The sequence below is a fragment of the Sus scrofa genome, chromosome 8, assembly GCF_054392235.1.
Source record: "Sus scrofa isolate SSC_HxYL_T2T_F1_AM1 chromosome 8, Sscrofa_HxYL_maternal_Yorkshire_Landrace_v2.0, whole genome shotgun sequence".
In the NCBI taxonomy this organism is placed as follows: domain Eukaryota; kingdom Metazoa; phylum Chordata; class Mammalia; order Artiodactyla; family Suidae; genus Sus; species Sus scrofa.
Window position 1 is genome coordinate 78,085,960 of NC_139390.1, and position 23,609 is coordinate 78,109,568.

The window sequence follows — 23,609 nt, forward strand, 5'->3', positions numbered from 1 at the left end:
TGTTTGTGAGGATGTCTGCCCAGGTGTGGGCGTTACTAGGATTGTAGCTAAAGCATGATGAAATCCAGTTGGTTGGAGATGGAAGAACAAAGACAAACTATAGCTTCTAAACATTCTTCATACTGGGATTTTAAAAGCAACCTTCTAGCTTGAATTACTCTGACATAATAATGCTTTATTTTTTCTAGTCAAATCAATAAGCTTATGCATTAAGATGCCCTCCCCTTTTGGAATTATTTCAGGGTGGTTAAAGAGAAGCTTTTTAACACAGAATACTTGTTGGTAACATGGTCCCTCATGTCATCTTCTTTTGATCAGGACGTTGAGATTTTTTAACTTTTCGAACTTTCTTGGTTTTTGGATGTTTTTTCCCTTTCTTTTGCTTTTTCTTTAGGCTGACCTGTGAGAAGAGGTCACAGAAAAAAAGAAAAAAAGAGTAATGTATCTCATTCCTACCATTTTTCCTTCCTTATATTATATTTGGACTCTCTAGACTGTGATCTTTCTTTGTCCTCAGAACCAGTTTAAAGTTGCTTCACTCTCAAAGGGGCTCCTTTTGATTCTCTTGACTTTGCTCACTTTGATGAGGAGACAACAGCCTTCTACCTGGTTGCTTCTGTCCATTCCCTGAGCTTTTTACCAACCTCACTCCAACATGATCCATTCTCCCAACTACAGCCTTCTGAGGTTGGTACTATTATCATTTACTTTTTACAGCTGAGGAGACTCACCCTTGGAGAGGGTGACTCACCCAAAGTTGTACAGTTTGTATATGGCAGAACCACTAGTCCATCTGACTCTGGAGGCCACACTTTCAACTACAGACTCTACAGCCCTCTTCTTCTTCTTTTTTTTTTTTCTTCTTTGTCTTTTTCCAGGGCCAAACCCAAGGCATATGGAAGCTCCCAGGCTAGGGGTCCAATCGGAGCCGCGTCTGCGACCTACATCACAGCCACAGCAACGCCGGATCCTTAAACTGTTGAGCAAGGCAGGGATCGAACCCGCAACCTCATGGTTCCTAGTCGGATTCATCAACCACTGAGCCACGGCGGGAACTCCTCTACAGCCCTCTTCAAACTCAACTCCCTAGCATATCACATAGGATTCTTCCTGCTTCATTTTAGTCTACTTTTCTACCTCAATCCCTTCATTGCCCGCACACAAGCTGCAGCCACATTCTCAAGGCTCCCTGAGCACAGCAAGCTCTCTCATGATCTAGTCTTTTTTTTTTTTTTTTTTTTTTGCATGTTGTCCTTATGCTCCTGGTAAATTACTTATCTTTCAAGACCCAAATCAAATGTCACCTGATATTTGTCTTCCTTAATATTTTCTCCCTGTTCCCCCCCACAATGGCAAAGTTCATTACTCCTTCTATTATCTTGAAGTTTCTTGTACACATCTTTATTTTATATTTCTCACACTATATTGTAACCAATTGTTAGCATATTTTCTACAGCAGGAAAGACTTTAACTTATTGCTTTTCTATCTTCGGGGTGTACCATTCAATTCCATACACACTTACTGCATTGGATGAGAAAGACAAGCTCCCTACTCTTATGGAACACAGACTCTAGTGGGAGAGAGAGATAAGTGATACTATAAGCAGGAATACAATTATACCACAACTGATGACATCATTTTGGGAACAAAACAGGAGCATGATAACACGAATGAAAAATATATCCTTAAGTTAATTTCTAAAAGAAAGAAAAATGTTTTCCTCTTTTCACCAACCTGTTTCTCCCACTCTTTAATCAATTTTTTCACATCTGGTGAATCTGGGTTTAGACATGTTTGATCCCCATTCTTCATTGTAGCACTGCCAAAGAAATAGCAACAAGATATATTTTTTAAATAATTTAAATGCTTCATCTTACCCACAGAATTCAATTCCCCTTTAAAACGTATTTATGTCATCACTATAAGTATCTGAGACTTCCAGTCTTTTTTCTGCTTTTTCATTTTCTAAGTGAATGAGGGGACTTAATGAATTTCTAGGATAGCACATAACCCTAAATTTTTAAAAATCCAACTGATATATGCAATGGGAGAATCTTCAATCTAAAGATAATATCAGTTCTGTTGTGCTAGAAGTGGCTCTTTATGTTTAAGAGAAAACATAAAATAGGTAAGTTGCCAATATATCTACTTTTTTTTCAAAAACAATGAAAATCAGCATAAAATTTTGCTAAATTTTCCAATGAAACAACTTAAAACATAATAAAATATTTTGCTAAGATAAGATTAACAGACCAGTTGAATTTTTTTATTAATTCTCCAGAAATAATTTAAATAATTTTTTTCTTTAATTTCTATATAATCTAAGAATAAGCTTATTCGTTCCATATATCATCCTTGATTTGGGTTTTAAAAAACTTAAAATATGCACCTCTTTTAATCTAGCAGTTCTAATCTCTAGAAAGGTATTACTAATAGGGAAGAATTATAGACAAAATGTTGCCACCATAACAGTTTGTTTCCATAGCAAAACACTAGAAATAACACCACATTTAGGCATTGGTCATATAGATTATGTACCTCCATATGATAGAATAAAATTTGGCCATTAAAAAAACATGATATTATTAGAAAATATGATATTAGTATAGAAGATTACTGACATGAGGAAATGTTCATGATATAGTGTTAATGAAAAAGCAGATTACAAAACAGTATATAGTGTATCACTTTATTTTTGTATATATATATTACGGACATAGATGTGTGTATATAAATTTTGTAACTATATGTGCACACACAAAGTAAATGAAAGAGATTAGGAAGACATATATATAGAGATAGACAGAGATTTATTTATTTATTTATCTATTTTGTCTTTTGTCTTTTGTCTTTTTAGGGCCACACCTGCAGCATATGGAGGTTCCCAGGCTAGGGGTCTAATCAGAGTTGCTGCCACCGGCTCACACCACAGCCACAGCCACAGCCACGCCAGATCTGAGCCGTGTCTGTGACCTACACCATGGCTCATGGCAATGCTGGATCCTTAACTCACTGAGTGAGGCCAGAAATCAAACCCACAACTTCATGGTTCCTAGTCAGATTTATTTCTGCTGCGCCATGATGGGAACTCTTAGGAAGACTATATATCAAGAGATTAATAGTATTTACACTAGATGTAGGCTTATAAACAACTTTTAATTTCTTCTTAATGAAGAGTCACCTGCATTAAACATTTTCTTCAGTGAACATGTAATACTTTGGTAATATATCATCCTTGGGTCCTAATCTCTACCAGAAATAACTTGTTTTTTAGAAGAAAAAAAGAAGTAGACCAGATTTATGGAGAGGGAACCATCTGCATTTTAAGTGTCTAAATGGACCAGCATTCTGAGGGTGAGGATCACACTAAATTTAATGCTGGAGCATGCGTGTTGGATGAATTGTTACTTACATGACTTCCATTTTCTCACAAGAAGGGCTTGGGGCAAATTGTTTAAGATCCCTTAAGGATTTTAAATGGATCATCCTTTGGCTGGTGTTGATGCAGGAACAACGTCCATTCCTCATTAGTAGGGTTCCTAAGGGAAAAAGAGGGGAGAAAACATTGGTGTAGAGCAATGTCTTAATTCAGATGATCCACCAAAATGATACATTTGACTTACGATTATTACTAAGTGTCTGTTAATTATTACTGCAAGATTTTGAAGTAGCTGTTATCTCCATTTTATAAAGTAAGATTCAGAGAAATTAAGACCAAAGTTGTAGCACTGGGAACTCTGTCTAGTCACTTATGATGGAACATGTAATGTGACAAAAAAGAATGTATACATTTAAGTGTAACTGGGTCACCATGCTGTACAGTAGAAAAAATATATACGTATAAATAAATGATTAAAAAAAAAGGTGAGGGTTAAATAAAAAGAAAGAAAAAAAAAAGAAAAAAGAAAAAACCCCACAGCGAATCTCATACATTAAAAAAAAAAAGAAAAAGAAAAAAGAAACAAAGTTGTTCAGCTTTTGGGAGGACAGGTACAGGGTATCAGCTCAGGTCTCTTTTGAGTCCAAAGGTGTTACTCTAAACTATCATATTTTACAACCTTAGGAAAAGAGATTTTCATAATGTTCAATAAATGCCTACTCCAGGTCAGACACACATAACTTACTCATGTTCACTATGCAGACCATAATTTCTTGAGCAACTCTCACAGCCATTTTTTAAAATCTGACTTTAGTGAAATGGAGTCGATGTTGGTTTTGACAAAAAGCTCCACTTATAACAACGAATTACTACCAACCTGATCCTCCCTACTGTCTTGTTTTTCAGTAGTGCTTTGAACTTTTGAAAACACTTTAAAACACACTAGCATTCCTTAATTCTTCCATTTATTCAACATATACTTACTCAATGCTACTATATGCCACACACTGTGTAGTAGGTAGAAAAAGCTGAACTATAAAATCTCTATTTTACAGTTGAGAAAACTGAAACCTAGAAAAGTTCACTAATTTTCCCCAAATAACAAAGGTAGTAAGTAAACAGACTAAGGACAACCTCTCTGATTACTGGATCCTTATTTGGTTAACCACAGACATACTATCAAGAAAGTCTATCAAGGTAACAAAATTAATTTAGGAGACAAAGTCTTCATCTCATTATCACCCAGTTCAACAAACATTTATCAAATACTTACTACATGCCAGGAATTCACACATCTAGACTGAGAAGACTTGTAGTTGACTTGGCAGGTCCAATATATGAACTTTGGATAATTGACCACAAATGGCTCATATCACTTTCTGATGCATGCAAAGCAATCACCTTTACTGGGCAAATTCAGAAGCTTTTATAGCAATTCACATCTCTGACTTTAGTAACTTAATGTAACTCAGAATCCCTTACCTTGAACTCCAATCAGAGTCAGGAAGATGATACCCAAAAGCAAGGCAACACTGCTTTTCTTCATAGTGGTAGAACAGTGTCACTTCTGTAGGTGTTCCACTGAGTCACTCTGTATTGGATTTCAAGCCTGAGAAATTCTTTAGAAAACATGCTCTTGGATAGCCTATTTATTTAGGAACTCTATTTCCCTCCTAAAATCTGATTGGCTGGTGTTAGCTGATCCAGCTAAACTGAACACGAACTTAACTGCTCTAGGGGAAACCCTACTCTCTGATCCAAGGGAATTTCTGCATGCTTTATTCCTTCCTTTCCATTTCACATAAACGGGGTGTTTATAATAAGAGATGTGAAACCATCATCACTGGCAGCCTTTAGCACACTTACAGCTGCTCACCTGGATGAAGAATAAGTTATATAATGAATATAAAAACATCATATAACAAGGGTTGGAGATGTGGTTTCCAGATGGGAAATATTAAAGTCCAGATAAGCAAAATATTCTTCAAATTTTTTTTTTTTTTACTGCTTATTGAATAGCCTTATGTATAGTATATGGCCATATTTATTTTTTCTTATATTGCCTACCCAACAATCTTAAACAATCAAAATACATTAAAAGGCACTTTAATTTTCTACTGTGGTAAGCTCATTTTGTTTTTATGTCACTGCTGCTATAGTTTATTATTTTTTTTAGTGGTTAAATTAGTTAGAATAAAGGATTAGTTGAAAATAGACAGTTGGTACTACACAAAACTTAATAACTTCTATGTATGGAAGAAAATAATCAACAGAATGAAAAAGCAACCTATAGAATGGGAGAAAATAATTGTAAATCATATCTCTGACAAGGAGTTAATACATATACAAAGAACTTCTACAACTACAAAGCCCAAATAACGTGATTTAAAAAATGGGCAGACTTAAATAGACATTTCTCTAAAGAAGATATACATACAAATGGCCAATAAGCACATGAGAAAAGCTCAGCCTCACTAAACATTCAGGAAGTACAAATCAAAACCACCATGAGATAATCACCTCATATGCACCAGGATGCCACCAGAAAAACAACAACAACAATAGAAAATAACAAGTGTTGGTGAGGATATGTAAAAATTGGAACCCTGCTGCACTGCTGGGAATGTAAAATGATTCAGCCATTATGGAAAACAATATAGAGATTCCTCCAAAAATTAAAAATAGAATTACCATATAACCCAACAACCCCACTTCTGGGAATATGTTCAAAAGAACTTAAAGCAGGATCTCAAAGAGATATTTGCACACCAGTGTTCATCACAGCATTAGTCAAAACAGCGAAGAAGTGAAGCAACCCAAATGTCCATTGACAGATGAATGGGTAAAGAAAATGTGGTATATACATGCAATGTGATATTAGGCAGCCTTAAAAAAGAAGGAAATCTTGTCACACGCTACAACATGGGAGAACCTTGAGAATTTTATCCTCAGAGAAATAAACCAGTCACAAAAGGACAAATAATCTTAGGAAGTACCTAAAGTCAAATCTTAGAAACAGAAAGTAAAAAGGTGGTTGCCAGTTTCCACTGTGGCTCAGCAGTATGGAACCTGACTAGTATCCGTGAGGATGTGGGTTCCATCCCTGGCCTCGCTCTGTGGGTTGAGGATCTAGTGTTGCTGTGGCTGTGGTGCAGGCTGGAAGCTGCAGCTCAGATTCGATCCCTAACCTGAAAACTTCCATTTGCCACAGGTGTGGCCCTAAAGAAAGAAAGAAAAAAAGAAAGGTGGTTCCCAAGGGCTCAGGGAAAGGGTGAGATGAAGTCAACCTTTCGTGGGTTTAGAGATTAGTGTTGCAGGATGAAAAAGTTCTAGAGCTCTGTTGTACAATGGTGTGAATGTACTTAACACTACTGAACTGTACATTTTAGAAATGCTTAAAATGGTAAATGTGATGCTACATGTTTTTTACCACAATAAAATAAAAAAGGGAATAAGGAGTATGTAATGAAAATCTAAATCAGTTGTATGTAATGAAAATCTAAATTAGTAGGGGCTGACTGGATAGAAGTGTATTTCTCCCTGACAGAGGCAGGTGGACTAGGATTTTACCTTGGTTCTGAGGTCTCCATTGCTGTCTTCATGCACATGGCCAAAAGGGGCTTGCTTCCATGTCCACTTGACAAGTACAGGATGGTGGGAGGGCAGAAAAAGGGTTTTCCCCCCCTTTTTTCACCTATCACTTTCCATTTCCTCCCATGGGCCAGAACTTCACATGGCCACAACTAGCTGCACGGAAAGTTAAGAAATGTGATCTTTATTCTGATGACCCACTAAAACTTGGAGGTTCTATTACTGTAGAACAATGTTTCTCAACCTCTTTTTTTTTTTTTTTCATCATTGCTTCTCCTGAGATAGAGTCAAATTTAAATTAACATAAATCTAAATTAAATTTCTCCTTAAAGAGAAAAACTAAATAGAAATAAGATTTTGTTGGCTAGGGTTGAACTTTGGTGGGCCATAAGTCACTGTGATATCTAAGATTTTTTTAGCCCCACAAAACCAATTTTTGTCCCCTTAAAGGCATTCCCCCCCACCCCCCGAGAAAGCATTCTGTAGAGTAAGGGGGGAACAGACATTACCATTTTCTGTTGCTTGATGCACATTTGGGACTGGTTTCTAGATGGATTATTAACGTTTAAATATATTATTACAGAATTTTTTTTTGGGGGGGGACCACACCTGTGGCATATGGAGGTTCCCAGGCTAGGGGTTGAATTGGAGCTACAGCTGTTGGCCTATGCCACAGCCACGGCAACTCAGGATCTTTAACCCACTGAGCCAGGCCAGGGATGAAACCCACATCCTCATGGATACTAGTCGGGATCATTTCTGCTGAGACACAATGGGAACTCCCAGAATTATTTTTGAAGAAAACTTGTGGTGACCTTTGATAGAGCTATTCATTTGGTTATGTTTAATTTTGGTAATGACTGTGACCATGGCTTGGGTAGAGCTGGGTTCAGGTCCCAGCTTTGTTACTTAATGTCTGTGTGCCAATTACTTTTGTAAGCCTTAATTCCCTCAGCTGAAAAAACTATTACTGACCCAACAGGTTGGTGAAATTAACGGCAATAAGTGTGTCAACTGCACTACAGAGCTAGCGGCCATTTTTTTTTTCCTAGTAAAGAAAGGAAGATAAAGACCAAGGCCCACAATGGTCTTCCCCTGCCCACCTTTCAAATCTCTTGTATAACTCTCTGCTCCATCACCCTCGCCTCCCTCAATTCCTCAGAGGGGCAACGCTCCTTCCCATCATGCTGTTCCCTGCCTAGAGTGCTGTGCCTGCTTTGTCTTCCTCCCCTACTCCTTAGTATCTTACCCACCGTAGATTCCAGCTTGGCATGTCCCCTGGGAAGGCTTCCCTGACCCCTAGACCTGGTCAGGTCCTCCACCAGGTGATTTCATGTCCTCGTTCAAACAACGTCCAAGGCAATGTTAGGTTAGCTGCAATCTATGGTTAATATCTCCTTCTGCCACTAGAACAGGGAAAGCTTGTGAGAGTCCACGCGGGAGCGCAATGCCAGCACAACGCCAGGCACTCAGCACACGTGCACAAGAGAGGGAACTAAAGCGCCCGGGCTCACTCCACACTGCGCATGCGAGGCTCTGCCTGCTTCTTCCAGGGAGCGCGCACTGCGCCTGCCCAGCCAGCCCGCTTCCAGAACGTTCAGTGGGGAGGCTGCAGTCGCCGCTAGAGCATCTCTCGTAGTGCTTGGCCCTGTTGGGTGAGTCCGCTGCCTGTGCTGATCCGGCTGAGAAGCACGTCCAGGAGAAAGGTAGTGGCCGCGAGCCTCGGGATCTTTCCTCTCGGTCCCGTGTGTGTCCCCGTCCCCCACCTCCCCACCCGAGGGGTCGCGAATGAGGTTGAGGGAGCGTTGGCCTCGGACGGGCCTGGGAGTCTGGGCGGACGAAGGCCGCCGCCGGGTGAGGCCTAGGAGGGTCGTTCGCCTTTGGGCCGCGGTCACAGGGCAGAGGCCTTCTGGACCCGAGGAGAAGGTGTTGGGGTCAGTTAGGACTTCCTTGAGGCTCAGTCTTTTTTTTTTTTGGAAGTAGCTGACTTTCTCTGGTTACCCGGGGTCCCGCTGGAGGCCCGGCCAGGGGCTGGATTCTCTGGGCTTTGAGCCTCGCGGAGCAGGTGAGGCCTGTGGGCGGGAAGGGCCGCCGCCCGCGCCGCAGGGCCTTGCTCACTCGGTTCCCAGGCCTCCTTTTGGAAATTGTCCTGAAAACTCGGGAGGGAAAACACACTTCTGACTGAACCCCCACCCCCACCCCGAGGTGGCGTTTATGGCTACATAGGGCATTTAGGAGAAACAGAAACCCGAGGAGGGGACATTGCGGGCGGTTCTCACGGCCCTGGGAAGGGAGCCAAGGCTTATCGGCCCCATCAAAACCAAGAGTTAATTCCCAATTTCCTTTTGAATGGAGTTTTTAACCTCATTTGCCTCGCAAAAAACCCCCAGTTCCTGTCCCCGAGGAACCAAATGCTGATGTCACCCTCCCAAGCAGAACAGGGTTCAGTTTTCACATGTGCTTGCCCACCAACCCCCTCTGTCTGGCTGTGGAGCCGGTGCTGGGCTATTTACTTATATACACAGAGTGACCCGCCGCCGTGAAAATCTGAGTCTTCCCTTTTATTTTCAAAGGGGAAATAATTTTCTCTCATAGTGAAACTCCCCAGGCCCGTTTGAATTTCTTGCAGTGTGGACTTCCCCTCTTCTCAGCAGCTCTTGCTGTTTGTTATTAAAGGACGCTGACTTGAAAAGGGGGTATTTCTTGAAAGTCTCAGAAGCCCCTAGTGAGCTCCTAATTTTTCTTCTTTCCTCTTTTCTCCCCATGCAGGGAGTTGTTCCTTCTTTCCAAAATATTATAGTATGGGAAGTTGCCTTCAAGCCCACTTGTTGTTGTTTTTATGGGGGGGGGGCGGTTCATGTCTTGTCTGCATCTCAGGGAACGAAGAGAAAGGAACACGTTCTTCCTTTATTGATCTAAGTATCTAGCCTCCCCGTTTTTATCTTTTATCAAAGGTTTACGGACTGGATTAAATCTGTGAATAAACTGTCCTGAGAGGGAATGTCAGTACATCATTTAAAGAACAGCTGCAGTTGAAAGCTGGCAGTAACACAACATTTTTTGCTCTATGACTTTTGGCGAGTCAGCTTATAGTCTGATAAAATGTAATCACGGTTATTAAGAAGCTGCTGCCTCACTTGAGAAAATCTTATCCCGGAAAGGAAGAAAATATTTTTGTTTAAAATGTTGATATATATTTAAAGTGATTTACATTAAGATTGTTTATCTCAATAACTTTGCAAGAAACAAAATCCATGTTCTCGAAGCCTTTCATTTACTGTTTATCATTCATTATTTCATTCATCAAGCTTTTGTTTTAATCATTCTTGGACACAGATATGAACAATAATTTCTGCCCTTGAAGAGCTCACAGTTTAGTGGGAGAAAGCTGCATGTAAATGAACAATTATTGTAGAAGAAGTGGTGTGATAAAGGATTGTACGTAGTTATTGGAGGTGCAGAGAAGGTCACAACTCTGGCCAGTGGCCTCAGACACAGCTGTTAGAATTAAGTCTGGAATGGAGGTGGTTGGAATTAGTTACTAGGAGAAGATGAGGCAGGGAGGCATTCTGAGCAGGAGGCATAAAAAAGTATGCTAAGTTTTAGAAACTGCAAGAACTTTGATAAGGGTGAAGGGTAGAGTGATAATGGGGGCTAGTGAGAAATGAAACTAGAAACGTAGTAGGAGCCAGAGAATCAAGGGCCTTCTCAATCCCTGTGTGGTGGGGAGACATTGAAGGATTTTACTCAAGGGAATGACACGAGCACATTCAACCCACATATTCACGTATGTCTACATCTGACTTTTGTCACTAAACAATATCATTTAATTTATCTTAACATGTGCACACATATCCTGGTATTTATGTAGTTTATATATTTAAAAAATGGTTCTTTATATTTGTAGTCTGTTTATTCTCAGTGCTGGGCATTGTAGTTGTTGTATTTCAGAAATACCGCTCATATCCTCTTATTTTTTTCAGAGGTTTCACCTTCTTGTGATATTTTCCTTCTTTGGAAGTTTAGAGACAAAGATTAAAAACATTTTTATCTTTTTTGTAACATTTTAACAGTTTACTTGTCAGAAAGATTAGGCTAATTTTGTAATGCCTTCATCAGTATGCAGATGTCCCAGTTTCCCAATCTTTTTGTCATTTGTATTTTCTTTTGTTTACTTCATACGTGAACCTTGGCACCTGAGATCACTGTTTCAGTTTTTTTACTTGCTTGCATTTTAGTTTGTGTTGGGTCAATATCTCCATGATCTCTCTTTTCAGGATCACTTGTTAAGTGAGATTAGGGTATTTATAAATGTATGTCAGTTCTTTTCATATTTTGAATAGGAAGCTTTAATCCATTTTCAGTTAAAATACCTGCTTTTTCTATTTTGTTGCCTTCACTTCTTACATAGTTTTTATTGAAGGGTAACATGTTATATGGGCAGAATTGTGTCCCCCTAATTCATATGTTGAATTTCTAACTGCTGCTACCTCAGAATGTGACTTTATTTAGAGACAGGGTCTTTAAAGAGGTAGTTACGTTAAAACAAGGTCATTAGGATGGTTCCTAATCCACTAGGACTGGTGTCCTTAGAAGAAGAGACAAGGACACAAGCATGTACAGAGAAGACCATGTGCAGACACAGGTAGAAGACTGCCATCAGCAAGCCAAGGAAAGACGTTTCAGAAGAAACCAACCCCGATGATTTCTTTATCTTGGATTTCCAGTCTCCGGAATTATGAGAAAATAAATTTCTGTTGCTTAAGCCACTCAGTCTCTGGTATTTTATTATGACAGCCCCAGTTAACTAATACAACCTATATACAGGGAAAGAAAAGTATATAAATAGAAGAGTGCTCCATATGACTCACTGAATTTTCACCAAGTGTTAGTGACATGATATACCCTTCTCTTCTTCCCCAAAGGTAACTCTTGCCATAGGTGAATTATGTCTATTTTTGAATTATATAAATGGCATTATATGGTATGTCCTATTTAGTGTCTCATTGTTTTCTCTAAATATAGCATTTGAGAGATTCATCCATGTCATGGGTAGAGTAATGGTTTGTTCATTTTATTGCTCTTATAGTATTCTCTTATGTAAGAGACTTATTGTAAGATGTATATCCAGTTGATGGACATTTTGATTGTTTCCCATTTGGGGCTAAATGAATACTGCTGTTAATGAATGTTCTCATGCATATCCTTTGGTGCACATATACATGCTTTTCTGTTGAGTCTATCACTAAGAGTGGTTTAAAGAGTGTGTGTACGTTAAGCTTAAGTTGCGCTATTTATGCTTCCACAAGCACTGAATGAGGGTTTCATTGACCCTACAGCTTCACATATATTTAATATCATCAGGGTCATTATTTTGTTATCTTAGCTTTTAGTTTAAAAGTTTTTCATTGTTATAAAATACTTTCTGAATAAACCCCTGAAAACTGAAAAGTTTTTGCACAGCAAAGGAAACCCAAAAGAAAACAAAAAGACAACTTTCAGAATGGGAGAAAATAGTTTCAAATGATGCAACCGACAAGGGCTTAATCTCTAGAATATATAAACAACTTATACAACTCAAAAGCAAAAAAGCCAATCAACCAATGGAAAAATGGGCAAAAGACCTGAATAGACATTTCTCCAAAGAAGATATACAGATGGCCATCAAACACATGAAAAAATGCTCAACATCATTGATTATAAGAGAAATGCAAATCAAAACTACCATGAGATATCACCTCACACCAGTCAGAATGGCCATCATTAATAAATCCACAAATAACAAGTGCTGGAGGGGCTGTGGAGAAAAGGGAACCCTCCTGCACTGCTGGTGGGAATGTAAACTGGTACAGCCACTATGGAGAACAGTTTGGAGATACCTTAGAAATCTATACATAGAACTTCCATATGATCCCGCAGTCCCACTCTTGGGCATGTATCCGGACAAAACTCTACTTAAAAGAGACACATGCACCCGCATGTTCATTGCAGCACTATTCACAATAGCCAGGACGTGGAAACAACCCAAATGTCCATCGACAGATGATTGGATTTGGAAGAAGTGGTATATATACACAATGGAATACTACTCAGCCATAAAAAAGAACGACATAATGCCATTTGCAGCAACATGGATGGAATTAGAGAATCTCATACTGAGCGAAATGAGCTAGAAAGACAAAGACAAATACCTTTGAATTTATCCTGCTTGGAATTCATTGAGCCTTTTGGATGTGTTTTGTTAGATATGGGAGTTTTCCGTCTTATTTCTGTGAATATTCTTTCTATCCTTTTCTTTCTTTTCTCCTCTGGTACTTGCATTATAAGTATGTTTTATTTGGTGGTATCCTTTGGGGCCTTTAGGGGCCTTTGGGACCTCTATCCTTTAGATGCTGTTCACTTTTCCTCATTCTTTTTTCTTTTTTTTTTTTTTTGTCTTTGTTGTTGTTGTTGCTATTTCTTGGGCCACTCCCGCGGCATATGGAGGTTCCCAGGCTAGGGGTCGAATCGGAGCTGCAGCCACTGGCCTACGCCAGAGCCACAGCAACGCGGGATCTGAGCCGCGTCTGCAACCTACACCACAGCTCACGGCAACGCCGGATCGTTAACCCACTGAGCAAGGGCAGGGACCGAACCCGCAACCTCATGGTTCCTAGTCGGATTCGTTAACCACTGCGCCACAACAGGAACTCCCTCATTCTTTTTTCTTTCCCTGCTCCTCAGACTCAATTTCACTTGTCCTATTTTCAAATTTTCTGATTCTTCCTTCTGTGGCTCAAATTGCTGTTAATTATAATTACTACTTCTTTATTGATATTCTCATTTTCTTCACACGTCTTTTCCCGTAGTTGCCTTTTATTCTGTTTTCTTTCTCTTTTTATTTTGGCCACATCCCCAGCATGCAGAAGTTCTTGGGCCTGGGATTGAACCCGAGCCACAGTAGTGACAACACCAAGCCCTTAACAACCAGGCCACTGGGGAACTCCTCCTCTTATTCTTGGCACATGGTTTTCTGAGCTCTTTGAGTATATTTAAGACAGTTGATTTAACATCTTTGTCTAGTAAGTTCAGTGAATGGGTTACCTCAGGAATGGTTTTCTGTCAATTCTTTCCCTTTGAATGGGCTTTATTTTCCTGTTTCTTTGTGTGCTTTAGGATTTTTTTGTTGTTGTTGAAAACTAGCTGTTTTGAATATTATAACGTAGGAACTTTGAAAATCTAATTCTCCCACCCCTCAGGGATTGTAGATTTTGCTTATTGAAGTCGGGAACTATCCTTTTTTTAAAAATTTTAAAGAATGCAATTTACTCGTCTTTTTAAAAATTAAAGATTTAATTTTTAATTTTAAAAATTAAAGATGGTCTTTTTAAAAATTAAAGATAGTGTTGTGCCAATTTCTGCTGTACAGTAAGGTGACTCAGTTTTTTATATATATTCATTTTAAAATACTGCTTTCCGGAGTTCCTGTTGTGGTGCAGTGGTTAACGAATCCGACTAGGAACCATGAGGTTGCGGGTTCGATCCCTGCCCTTGCTCAGTGGGTTAACGATCCGGCGTTGCCGTGAGCTGTGGTGTAGGTTGCAGACACGGCTCGGATCCTGCGTTGCTGTGGCTCTGGTGTAGACCAGCAACTACAGCTCCGATTCGACCCCTAGCCTGGAAACCTCCATATGCCGCAGGAGCGGCCCAAGAAATGGCAAAAAGACAAAAAAATAAATAAATAAATAAATAATAAAATAAAGTACTGTTTTCCATCATGGTCTATCCCAGGAGATTGTATATAGTTCTCTGTGCTATACAGTGGGACCTTGTTGTTTGTCCATTCTAAATGTAATAGTTTGCATCTACTAACCCCAAAGTCCCAGTTCATTCCACTCCCTTCACCTTTGGCAATCACAAGTCTGTTCTCTTTGTGGGTCTGTTTCTGTTTTGTAAATAGGTTCATTTGTGCCATATTTTAGATTCCACATATAAGTTATATCACATGGTATTTGTCTTTATCTTTCTGACTTACTTCACTTAGTATGAGGATCTCTAGTTGTATCCATGTTGCTGTGAATGGCATTATGTTCTTTTTTATGGCTGAGTAGTATTCCATTATATATATATTATATGTATATATATTTTATATATATATATACTTATATATATATGTATTTCTTCTTAATCCATTCATCTGTCAGTGAACATTTAGGTTGCTTCCATGTTTTGGCTATTGGGAATAGTGCTGCTCTGAACATGGTGGGGAGGGGCTGTGTATGTATCTTTTTTTCATTTTTAAAAATTTATTTCTTTTATTGAAGTAGAGTTGATTTACACTGTTGTGCCAGTTTCTGCTGCACAGCAAAGTGACCCAGTCATTCATATATATACCTTCCTATCCTTATATTATTTTCCATTATGAGTCTATCTCAGGAGACTGAAAGTAGTTGCTTGTGCTATACAATAGGACCTCATTGCTTATGCATTCAAAATGTAATAGTTTGCATCTGTTAACCCCAAACTTCCAGTCCATCCCTCTCTCTTTTGCCTCCCTCTTGGCAACCACAAGTCTTTATGTCTGTGAGTCTGTTTTGTAGATAGGTTCATTTGTGCCATATTTTAGATTCAGCATATAAATAATGTCATATGGTTTTTGTCTTTCTAACTTCACTCAGTATGAGAATTCCTAGTTGAATCCATGTTGCTGCAAATGGCATTATTTTATTCTTTTTCATGGCTTAGTAGTGCTCCATTGTATATATGTACCACATCGTCTTAATCCATTCGTATGTCAGTGGACATTTAGGTTATTTCCATATCTTGGCTATTGTGAATAGTGCTGCTATGAAGAAGTGGGTGCATGTATCTTTTTGAACTGCAGTTTTGTCCAGGTATATGCACAGGAGTGGGATTGTTGGATCATATGGTAGTTGAGTATTCAGTTTTATGAGGAACCTTCATACTGTTTTCCATAGTGGTTGTACCAGTTTCCACTCCCACTAACAGTGTAGGAGGAGGAACCATCCATTTGTGACTTTACCAAATATTTTTTCCAGGTGGGTATTTTGTTATGTATGATCACTGAAATTTCTTAATTTGTTATGTTTCTTTGTTTGTTGAAACATAAAACTGGTTATGTTTCATTATCTCATGGTCAGCCAGTGACCTGACATATCTCCATAAATGTAGATGAAGAAAAGTAGAATGACACACGAAGCCTGATCATGTATATTTTATTTAAAGTAAATTTCAGGAAGTTGTCTTTGAGACCTGAATCAAAGTTGAATTTCAAAAATTACTTTTGGCTTTCTTCTAATAATCATCCCCTTCCAATAACCACCACTTATTGGTACCTCAAGTTGGAATCTAAACGATGTAATTTTGAAAATGTCCTAGTTTTCTGCCTAGTAGAGTTGAGAAGATCTGCAAGTCATGAAATAGAGGAAGTAGATGCAACAAAATTTAGGTTTTGGAAACTAAGACCCCCTTTTGTATTGCACTATAGTACATTGCTCTGTAGTACCACAAAAATCAAACTTAATTAAAAAAAAAAGTAAACGTTTTGAAAAAACCATGCCTATTATGTTCTTAGCAAACAATTATTAATATATAACATTTATACTAAGAACTTTTTAATATATACATGTAAAGTGGGATTTCTATTTTTATTTTTATATTTTGTCTTTTTTTGCTATTTCTTGGGCCGCGCCCGCGGCATATGGAGGTTCCCAGGCTAGGGGTCTAATCGGAGCCGTAGCCACCAGCCTACACCAGAGCCACAGCAACGCGGGATCCGAGCCACGTCTGCGACCTACACCACAGCTCATGGCAACACCAGATCGTTAACCCGCTGAGCAAGGGTAGGGACCGAACCTGCAACCTCATGGTTCCTAGTCAGATTCGTTAACCACTGTGCCACGACGGGAGCTCCTCTATTTTTATTTTTTAATTTTTTCTTTTTTTTTTTTTTTAGGGCCACACCTGCAGCACATGGACGTTCTCAGGCTAGGGGTTGAATTGGAGCTGCAGCTGTTGACCTCATGACAGCCACAGCAGTGTGGGATCTGAGCTGCATTTGCAACCTGTGCTGCAGCTTGTGGCAATGCCAGATTCTTTAACCCACTGAGCAAGGCCAAGTTTCAAACCCACATCCTCACAGACACTGTTGGGTTCTTAACCCACTGAGCCACAATGGGAACTCCAGATTTTTATTTTTTTTAATTTTATTATAGTTGATTTACAATGTTGTGCCAATTTCTGCTGTACAGCAAAGTGACATATATACACGTTCCCTTTCTTATCTTCCAAAATGGTCTGTCCCAAGGGACTTGATATAGTTCCTTGTGCTATACAGTAGGACCTCATTGCTTATCCATTCTAAGTGTAATAGTTTGCATCTACCAACCCCAGACTCCCAGTCTGTTCCACTCTCTTCCCCCTACCCTTGGCAACCACAAGTTCTATGTCTGTGAGTCTGTTTCTATAAAAAAGTTTTTATTCTACCTTCTGAGAATTCTTACCAGTCAAGAGAATTGTATAAACTTTATTATTTGTAGTTTTTATTACAAAAATAATAGTTATTACTGTTTTGTTTTTCAAATTGCAAAATTGGGTATTTCAGATTATGTTTTCCAGTCACTCCAAGAATCAGATGTACTTCTCTTGGTAGGAGTGATGGTAGTACTTCTGGTTGAAAATTGTGCTCTAACGTTTCAGCTCATGTTGTGATGTCTGCCACTGTGGATATGTTTGTTCTTTTCTCCTCTGGTATTTGTGTATTGGTTAATTAGGTAATTAGGCTTTGTGGTTACTCATGTAATTTTTGAACATTCATTTGATGTTACTTTAATTGTGAGTTTTCATTTTGAGTGAGTTAGCTAAATATATGTATCTTGTTATTATTCATACTTGTGTTTTCCCCAGAATATGTAATTCCAATTTAATTAGGTCTTTGTTTTTATATTTCAAAACACATATGAGATATCTCAGTATCTGATGACCTGTGACTTCAGATTTTAATGTTTCTGGTATTCTCTGTCTCAATCCATTCTTTCCCTGCAAGCTATGTAATTGTTTTACTTAGTCCCAGAGTTATGTTGAGCTGTTTACACAGAGCTTTGTGTATGTATGGATGGTGTCTGTCTACAATGCTGATTTGTGATTCTTGGTTCCTGGCCAAACTGAACTCTACATTCTCCTCGAAAAGAATTTCACTTCCTTTGTCAAATCTTCCCTAAACACACCATAGCCCTAGGTTATCTCTCTTTTTCCTTAACTCTTACACTTTTAAAAAAAGCATTTATAACATTCATTCTTTATCCCATTCCCATTAATACTCCTTTGAGTAATAATAAGCATCAGCAAGGATAGATGAGATAACATGGATTCACCTGCATCTCATTTATTTATACTGATGGTCATTAGGAGATATAATTCTGCAAGGCCTAAATTCGTTAGCATATATATCCAGTGTAATTCTTTATAACTGTAAAGAAATTTTTTTTTAATGAATTGTTAAAAGTAATTAAACAAGGAGGCCATTGGATTGAGGTAGTTCTAGTGCCTTGGTAGCCCACGCAGGCAAACCAAAAACTTAAACAAGAGTTAGTGCACTTGAATCTCAGAAAATGAAACTTAAGGACAACCAACTAACTAGGATTTCCTAAGTAAGGCAACTGCTTAAGTTATAGCCAAATAACTTTCTTGCTTTGCTTCCACTTCTTCTCTATTAAAAAAATTCTCTCCAGCTCCTGTCAGTGGAGTGTTTCTAACTACTTTAGTTTGGTGCTGCTTGATTTGAATTAATGTGTGCGCAAATAAACTTTTGAAAAATTTCAATGTGTATGCCTCAGATTACCTTTTAACAGGACCTTCCTTCATCATGCAGAAGCCTTCCAAACTCCTCTCAAATACTACTTCTAAGGTGGCACTAGCTAGGCTATATATTGTTCTGCCCCTCCCCATGGTTGACTTCGTTACTGTGTGGACTTTTCTTAATAAAACACAATTAATAAGATGAGAGGTCTTGCTGCCTACACAATTTAGATTGGTGCATTCATTGTTTAGTCTTAATTTTACCCTTTATTCCAAAGTAATATTTCAAAATATTACTTTCATCTTTGTTCATCTCACTCTCATGATTGCAAGAATATAAACATTGTTTAATTTTATCTTTTCCTTTTTTTGGCTGTGTCTGCAGCATGCCTAAGTTCCCAAGGCAGGGATCATATTTGAGCCACAGCAGTGACAATGCTGAATCCTTAACTGCTAGGTCACCAGGGAACTACTTTAATTTTATCTTTAAAAATAGTTAACTCCTTTGTGTCTCTGTAGTGTTATAGTGATATTTACAGGCGCCTTTGAATTTAATACATCTGTTTCTATTAATTACATGTAAGATGTTTATCATTTCCAACATGATAGATTTTTTTTTTTGGCCACCCTACAGCATATGAAGTTCCTGGGCCAGGGATCAGATCCAAGCCACAGTTGCAACCTAAGTCATGGCTTTGGCCACACCAGATACTTAACCCACTGTGCCAGACTGGGGATCGAACCTACGTCCCAGCAGTCCCAAGAAGCCATCAATCCCATTGTGACACAGTGGGAACTCCAGTAGGTTTCTTTTTTTGATCAGCGTTACTTAAAATACAAAGTATCTGAATATTGGTGTTACCTACCTTTTGTTGCTGGTGATACTTGGTTTATATATGTGCTTTGTTTTCTTAGCTGAGTTATAATGATATTAAGGTCAGATACCATGTCTTGATTGTTTTTGTTTTCCCCATTGTATCTTTTTTTTTAAATTTTTTTTTAAATCACTGATGAACATAGATGTGAATGTTGTTTTATTATTATTATTATTGTCTTTTGTCCTTTTAGGGCTGCACTGGCGGCATATGGAGGTTCCCAAGCTAGGGGTCTAATCGGAGCTGTTGCTGCCGGCCTACGCCAGAGCCACAGCAACGCCAGATCCCAGCCACGTCTGTGACCTATACCACAGCTCACGGCAGCACCGGATCCTTAACCCACTGAGCGGCGCCAGGGATCAAACCTACAACTTCATGGTTCCTAGGAGGATTCGTTTCCGCTGTGCCACGACGGGAGCTCCATTAGATCTTGAAGATAAGTAGGTACACAGTATGTATGTATGTGTGTATTTATTTATTTTTTTGGCCATTTCTTGGGCCACTCCCACGGCATATGGAGGTTCCCAGGCTAGGGGTCTAATCGGAGCTGTAGCTGCCAGCTTATGCCAGAGCCACAGCAACTCGGGATCCGAGTCGAGTCTGCGACCTACACCACAGCTCATGGCAACACCGGATCGTTAACCCACTGAGCAAGGGCAGGGATGGAACCCGCAACCTCATGGTTCCTAGTCGGATTCATTAACCACTGCACCACGACGGGAACTCCCACAGTATTTATTAAGTTGAATTTGATTGAATTGAGAATATTCCAGGAATCTTTCCCTTTCATCTCATATAATAATTTGAAGATCTTTAATTTTTAACAACAGAGCAAGTTTGTGCTTCAGTGGTTTTAGACGTTAAAGGGAAAAAAAGGTGTTATTATGGTTAATAAAGTAGTCCAGATAGTCTTGAAATTCCAGGAATACCTTGGAAATAGGACTGTTTAATCTCCTTTAGGACCTAGATCTTTGGAGTCAGCTCAGGTAGCTTGAATACATCCCCAAACTAGCCTCATATTTCCAGTGTCATTGGCATGTAGTGACGAACGATGAATTAGGACAGACTTATGGTTTTAACTGTTTGGAGGTTATAGAACTGTGAGAATCGATAAAAGCTATGGATATGTGCACATTTGTGCATTTTGCTTACAGTTTTAGGTAAATTGTTGAGCCCTAAAACCACACATACCAGGATACAAATTTTCTGCTCTGGGAATGATGACATTCATTGTAAAGACTCTAACTCTCCTTAAGCTCAGATTGATTTTAAACTTTTTTTGCTGCCTTATTTTCTCCTCTTTTTTTTTTTTTTTTTTTTTTTTTTGTCTTTTTGCCATTTCTTGGGCCGCTCCCGCGGCATATGGAGGTTCCCAGGCTAGGGATCCAGTCAGAGCTGCAGCTGCCAGCCTATGCCAGAGCCACAGCAACGCGGGATCCGAGCCACATCTGCGACCTACACCACAGCTCAGGGCAACGCTGGATCCTTAACCCGCTGAGCAAGGCCAGGGATCAAACCCTCAACCTCATGGTTCCTAGTTGGATTTGTTAACCACTGAGCCAGATGGCAGGAACTCCATCTCCTCTTTTTGCATTCCAGAGTTAATTGAGGGAGTTTCTCTCTTGCATCTGAGCTTAGGAAATGAGATGGCTATGCTACTTTGGCTGTAATTAGATTAGACTGTCCTGATTAAATATTGCATAACATGTAAACAACATGCTTGTCTCCATCACCAAGTGAAACTAAGACAAGTTATTTTTTATTTTGAAAAAACTCTCTCTCAGAATGAAACCTAGAGGGACATGGATTTCCCCTCCTCTTAACAACTATTGCTGCTAGTAAAATATTAAACTTGGTTTTAAAGCACTTTTATTTTTGAAAGTCATAGAAGCAAGCCCCTGCTTAAAACCTTAATTCTATTTTCACGTAGGAGCCTCTCATAGCCTAGTAGGTAGTTTTCCAGTACACAAAAAAGATATTAGAATGGGAGAAAGTCATTGTTCTTTTTGTGCCTCTCTGGTATTCAACGAAACTGGTATGCTTCTTTTTATTTTCAAGTTTGCTTTCTCCTGAGGTTTAAGAACTATCTAATGTCTTTGGAAAGTTGTCCAGTCCTTAGAAGGAACACTGATTTCCAAAGGATCCTAGCTATAGCATGTATCAGTAACTCGTTATTCCTTCAGTCAACAAGTACCTGTTGAGCATGACTGAGTGCCCAGTACTCTTGTAGATACCACGGATATAGTGGTAGGTTAGGTGCCGTCCCCTGCTCTCTTACAACTTCATGAGGCTAGAGAATAAGCAGATAAATATGTACAGTTCACCCTTGAACTACATGGATTTGAACTACATGAGTACATTTTTAAGCAGATTTTTTTCAATAATTAACTGCAGTGTGACACAGTCTTTGGTTGAATCTGCAGATGTGGAACTGTGGGTACAGAGGAACTGAGGGACCAGAGGGCCAACTAAAAAGTTATACTTGGATTTTTGTTCTCGCGGGGTGGGGAGATACATGCGCCTAACCCCTGCCCATGGGTCACCTGTATTTACAAAGGCTATAAAGGAAGGTAACAACATTGAGAGTGATAGAAATGGTGCCTTTTTTTTTTTTTTTTTGTAAGGGCCACACCCACATCATATGGAAGTTTCCAGGCTGGGTCAAATCAGAGCTGTGGCAGCTGGCCTGCACCACAGCCACAGCAATGTCAGATCCTTAACCCACTGAGCCAGGCCAGGGATCGAACCTGCGTCCTCATGGATGCTAGTCAAGATTCGTTTCCACTGAGCCACGATGGGAACTCAGAAATGGTGCTATTTTCAATTGATTAGTAAGGAAAGCCTTTTTTGAGTAGGTGGTATTTGAGCAGAGATAGGGAATAACATGATGGAGTGAGCTGTGGAAGTGATAGTAATAACGTTTGCTCTACTTGAGAAACAATAGGCTAGTGTGGCTGAAGTAGAAAGGTGGAGGAGGATAGTGGTAGGAATGGGGGAGGTGTGCAGAGTGTTACAAATTATGATGCGTTTTAGATTTCATTTAAAGTGTGGTGGAGGAGGGCTTTTGAAAGGGTGGAACCAGGGGAGAGCCATAATCTTACTTATGTTTTATAAGTATTACAGTGGTTGTTGTATAGTGAATAAACTATATCAGGCGAGAGAATAAGCAGGGAGACTGACGACAAAGACCTTATCTGGTGACCTGAAATATATTTACTAATAGTTCAGTGACTTTTTAACACAGGGCATTAAGTTTTAGCCTAGCATGAAGATAGAAGTTCTTGTATCTATATGACTCGGTTTTCAGTTCAGGGTTTTTCAGGGGTTATTAGTTTCATGAAGGTCACTGAGAACATAAATCCTAGCCTTTTGACTGACACAAACATTCAATGTCTTTGAAAATTGGTTTCCATTTGCTTACATTTTTTTCTTTCTAATTAAAAACAGGAAAAATGTTCTGTGTGGAAAACTTGGAAAATAAAAAATAAAATTATTTATAATCCTATCACCTAGCAATAGCATTTTAATTAACTCTTGGAGGTTGTTTTCATTAGTAACATTTCTGAAAGATTGCTATTTCTACTTTTATTTGAGAACATAGGGGTCCACATGGGCTTTCGTGACCTATTCAGTATTTATTATATTCATACTGCCCTATTGAGGTTCTCAGCTGGTCTCTGAATGGAGGGAGAACAGTTTCATCAGTTATCTAAGTCTACTTCTTAATAATTCAGTGAATTTTATTATATTTATAGTTGTACATCCATCACCACAACCTAGTTTTAGAAGACATCCATCCCAAACCCCTAGTCCAAAGCTTAGATATGGGACAGTGAATTAACCAAGTATGGTCTGACAATGAAAATTAAGAGACAGAATTACAGTCATTTTTCCCTTTCCTGTAGGAGGCCAGTGTTCTCAGATCAGGCTGCAATATATTGATCACTGTGGGCCATGTATTTCCCCA

At 39.0% G+C, this 23,609-nt stretch overlaps 2 protein-coding genes across 2 annotated transcripts in view; one reads left to right on the top strand and one right to left on the bottom strand.

Annotated features, from left to right (window-relative positions):
- Nucleotides 1–268: 268 nt before the first annotated feature.
- On the bottom strand, nucleotides 269–4,968 carry CXCL9 (C-X-C motif chemokine ligand 9). The gene is given in 4 exon segments (NM_001114289.2): nucleotides 269–400; nucleotides 1,736–1,820; nucleotides 3,414–3,540; nucleotides 4,863–4,968. Coding segments are annotated over 4 exon segments (381 nt in total). The 5' UTR covers nucleotides 4,927–4,968; the 3' UTR covers nucleotides 269–295.
- A 3,593-nt stretch (nucleotides 4,969–8,561) lies between these two features.
- Nucleotides 8,562–23,609, top strand: part of ART3 (ADP-ribosyltransferase 3 (inactive)) — a 121,315-nt gene continuing 106,267 nt past the window's right edge. The window contains exon 1 of the mRNA NM_001244205.1: nucleotides 8,562–8,677. The gene's annotated coding sequence lies outside the window, so the exon portion shown is untranslated. The remainder of the gene's footprint in view (nucleotides 8,678–23,609) is intronic.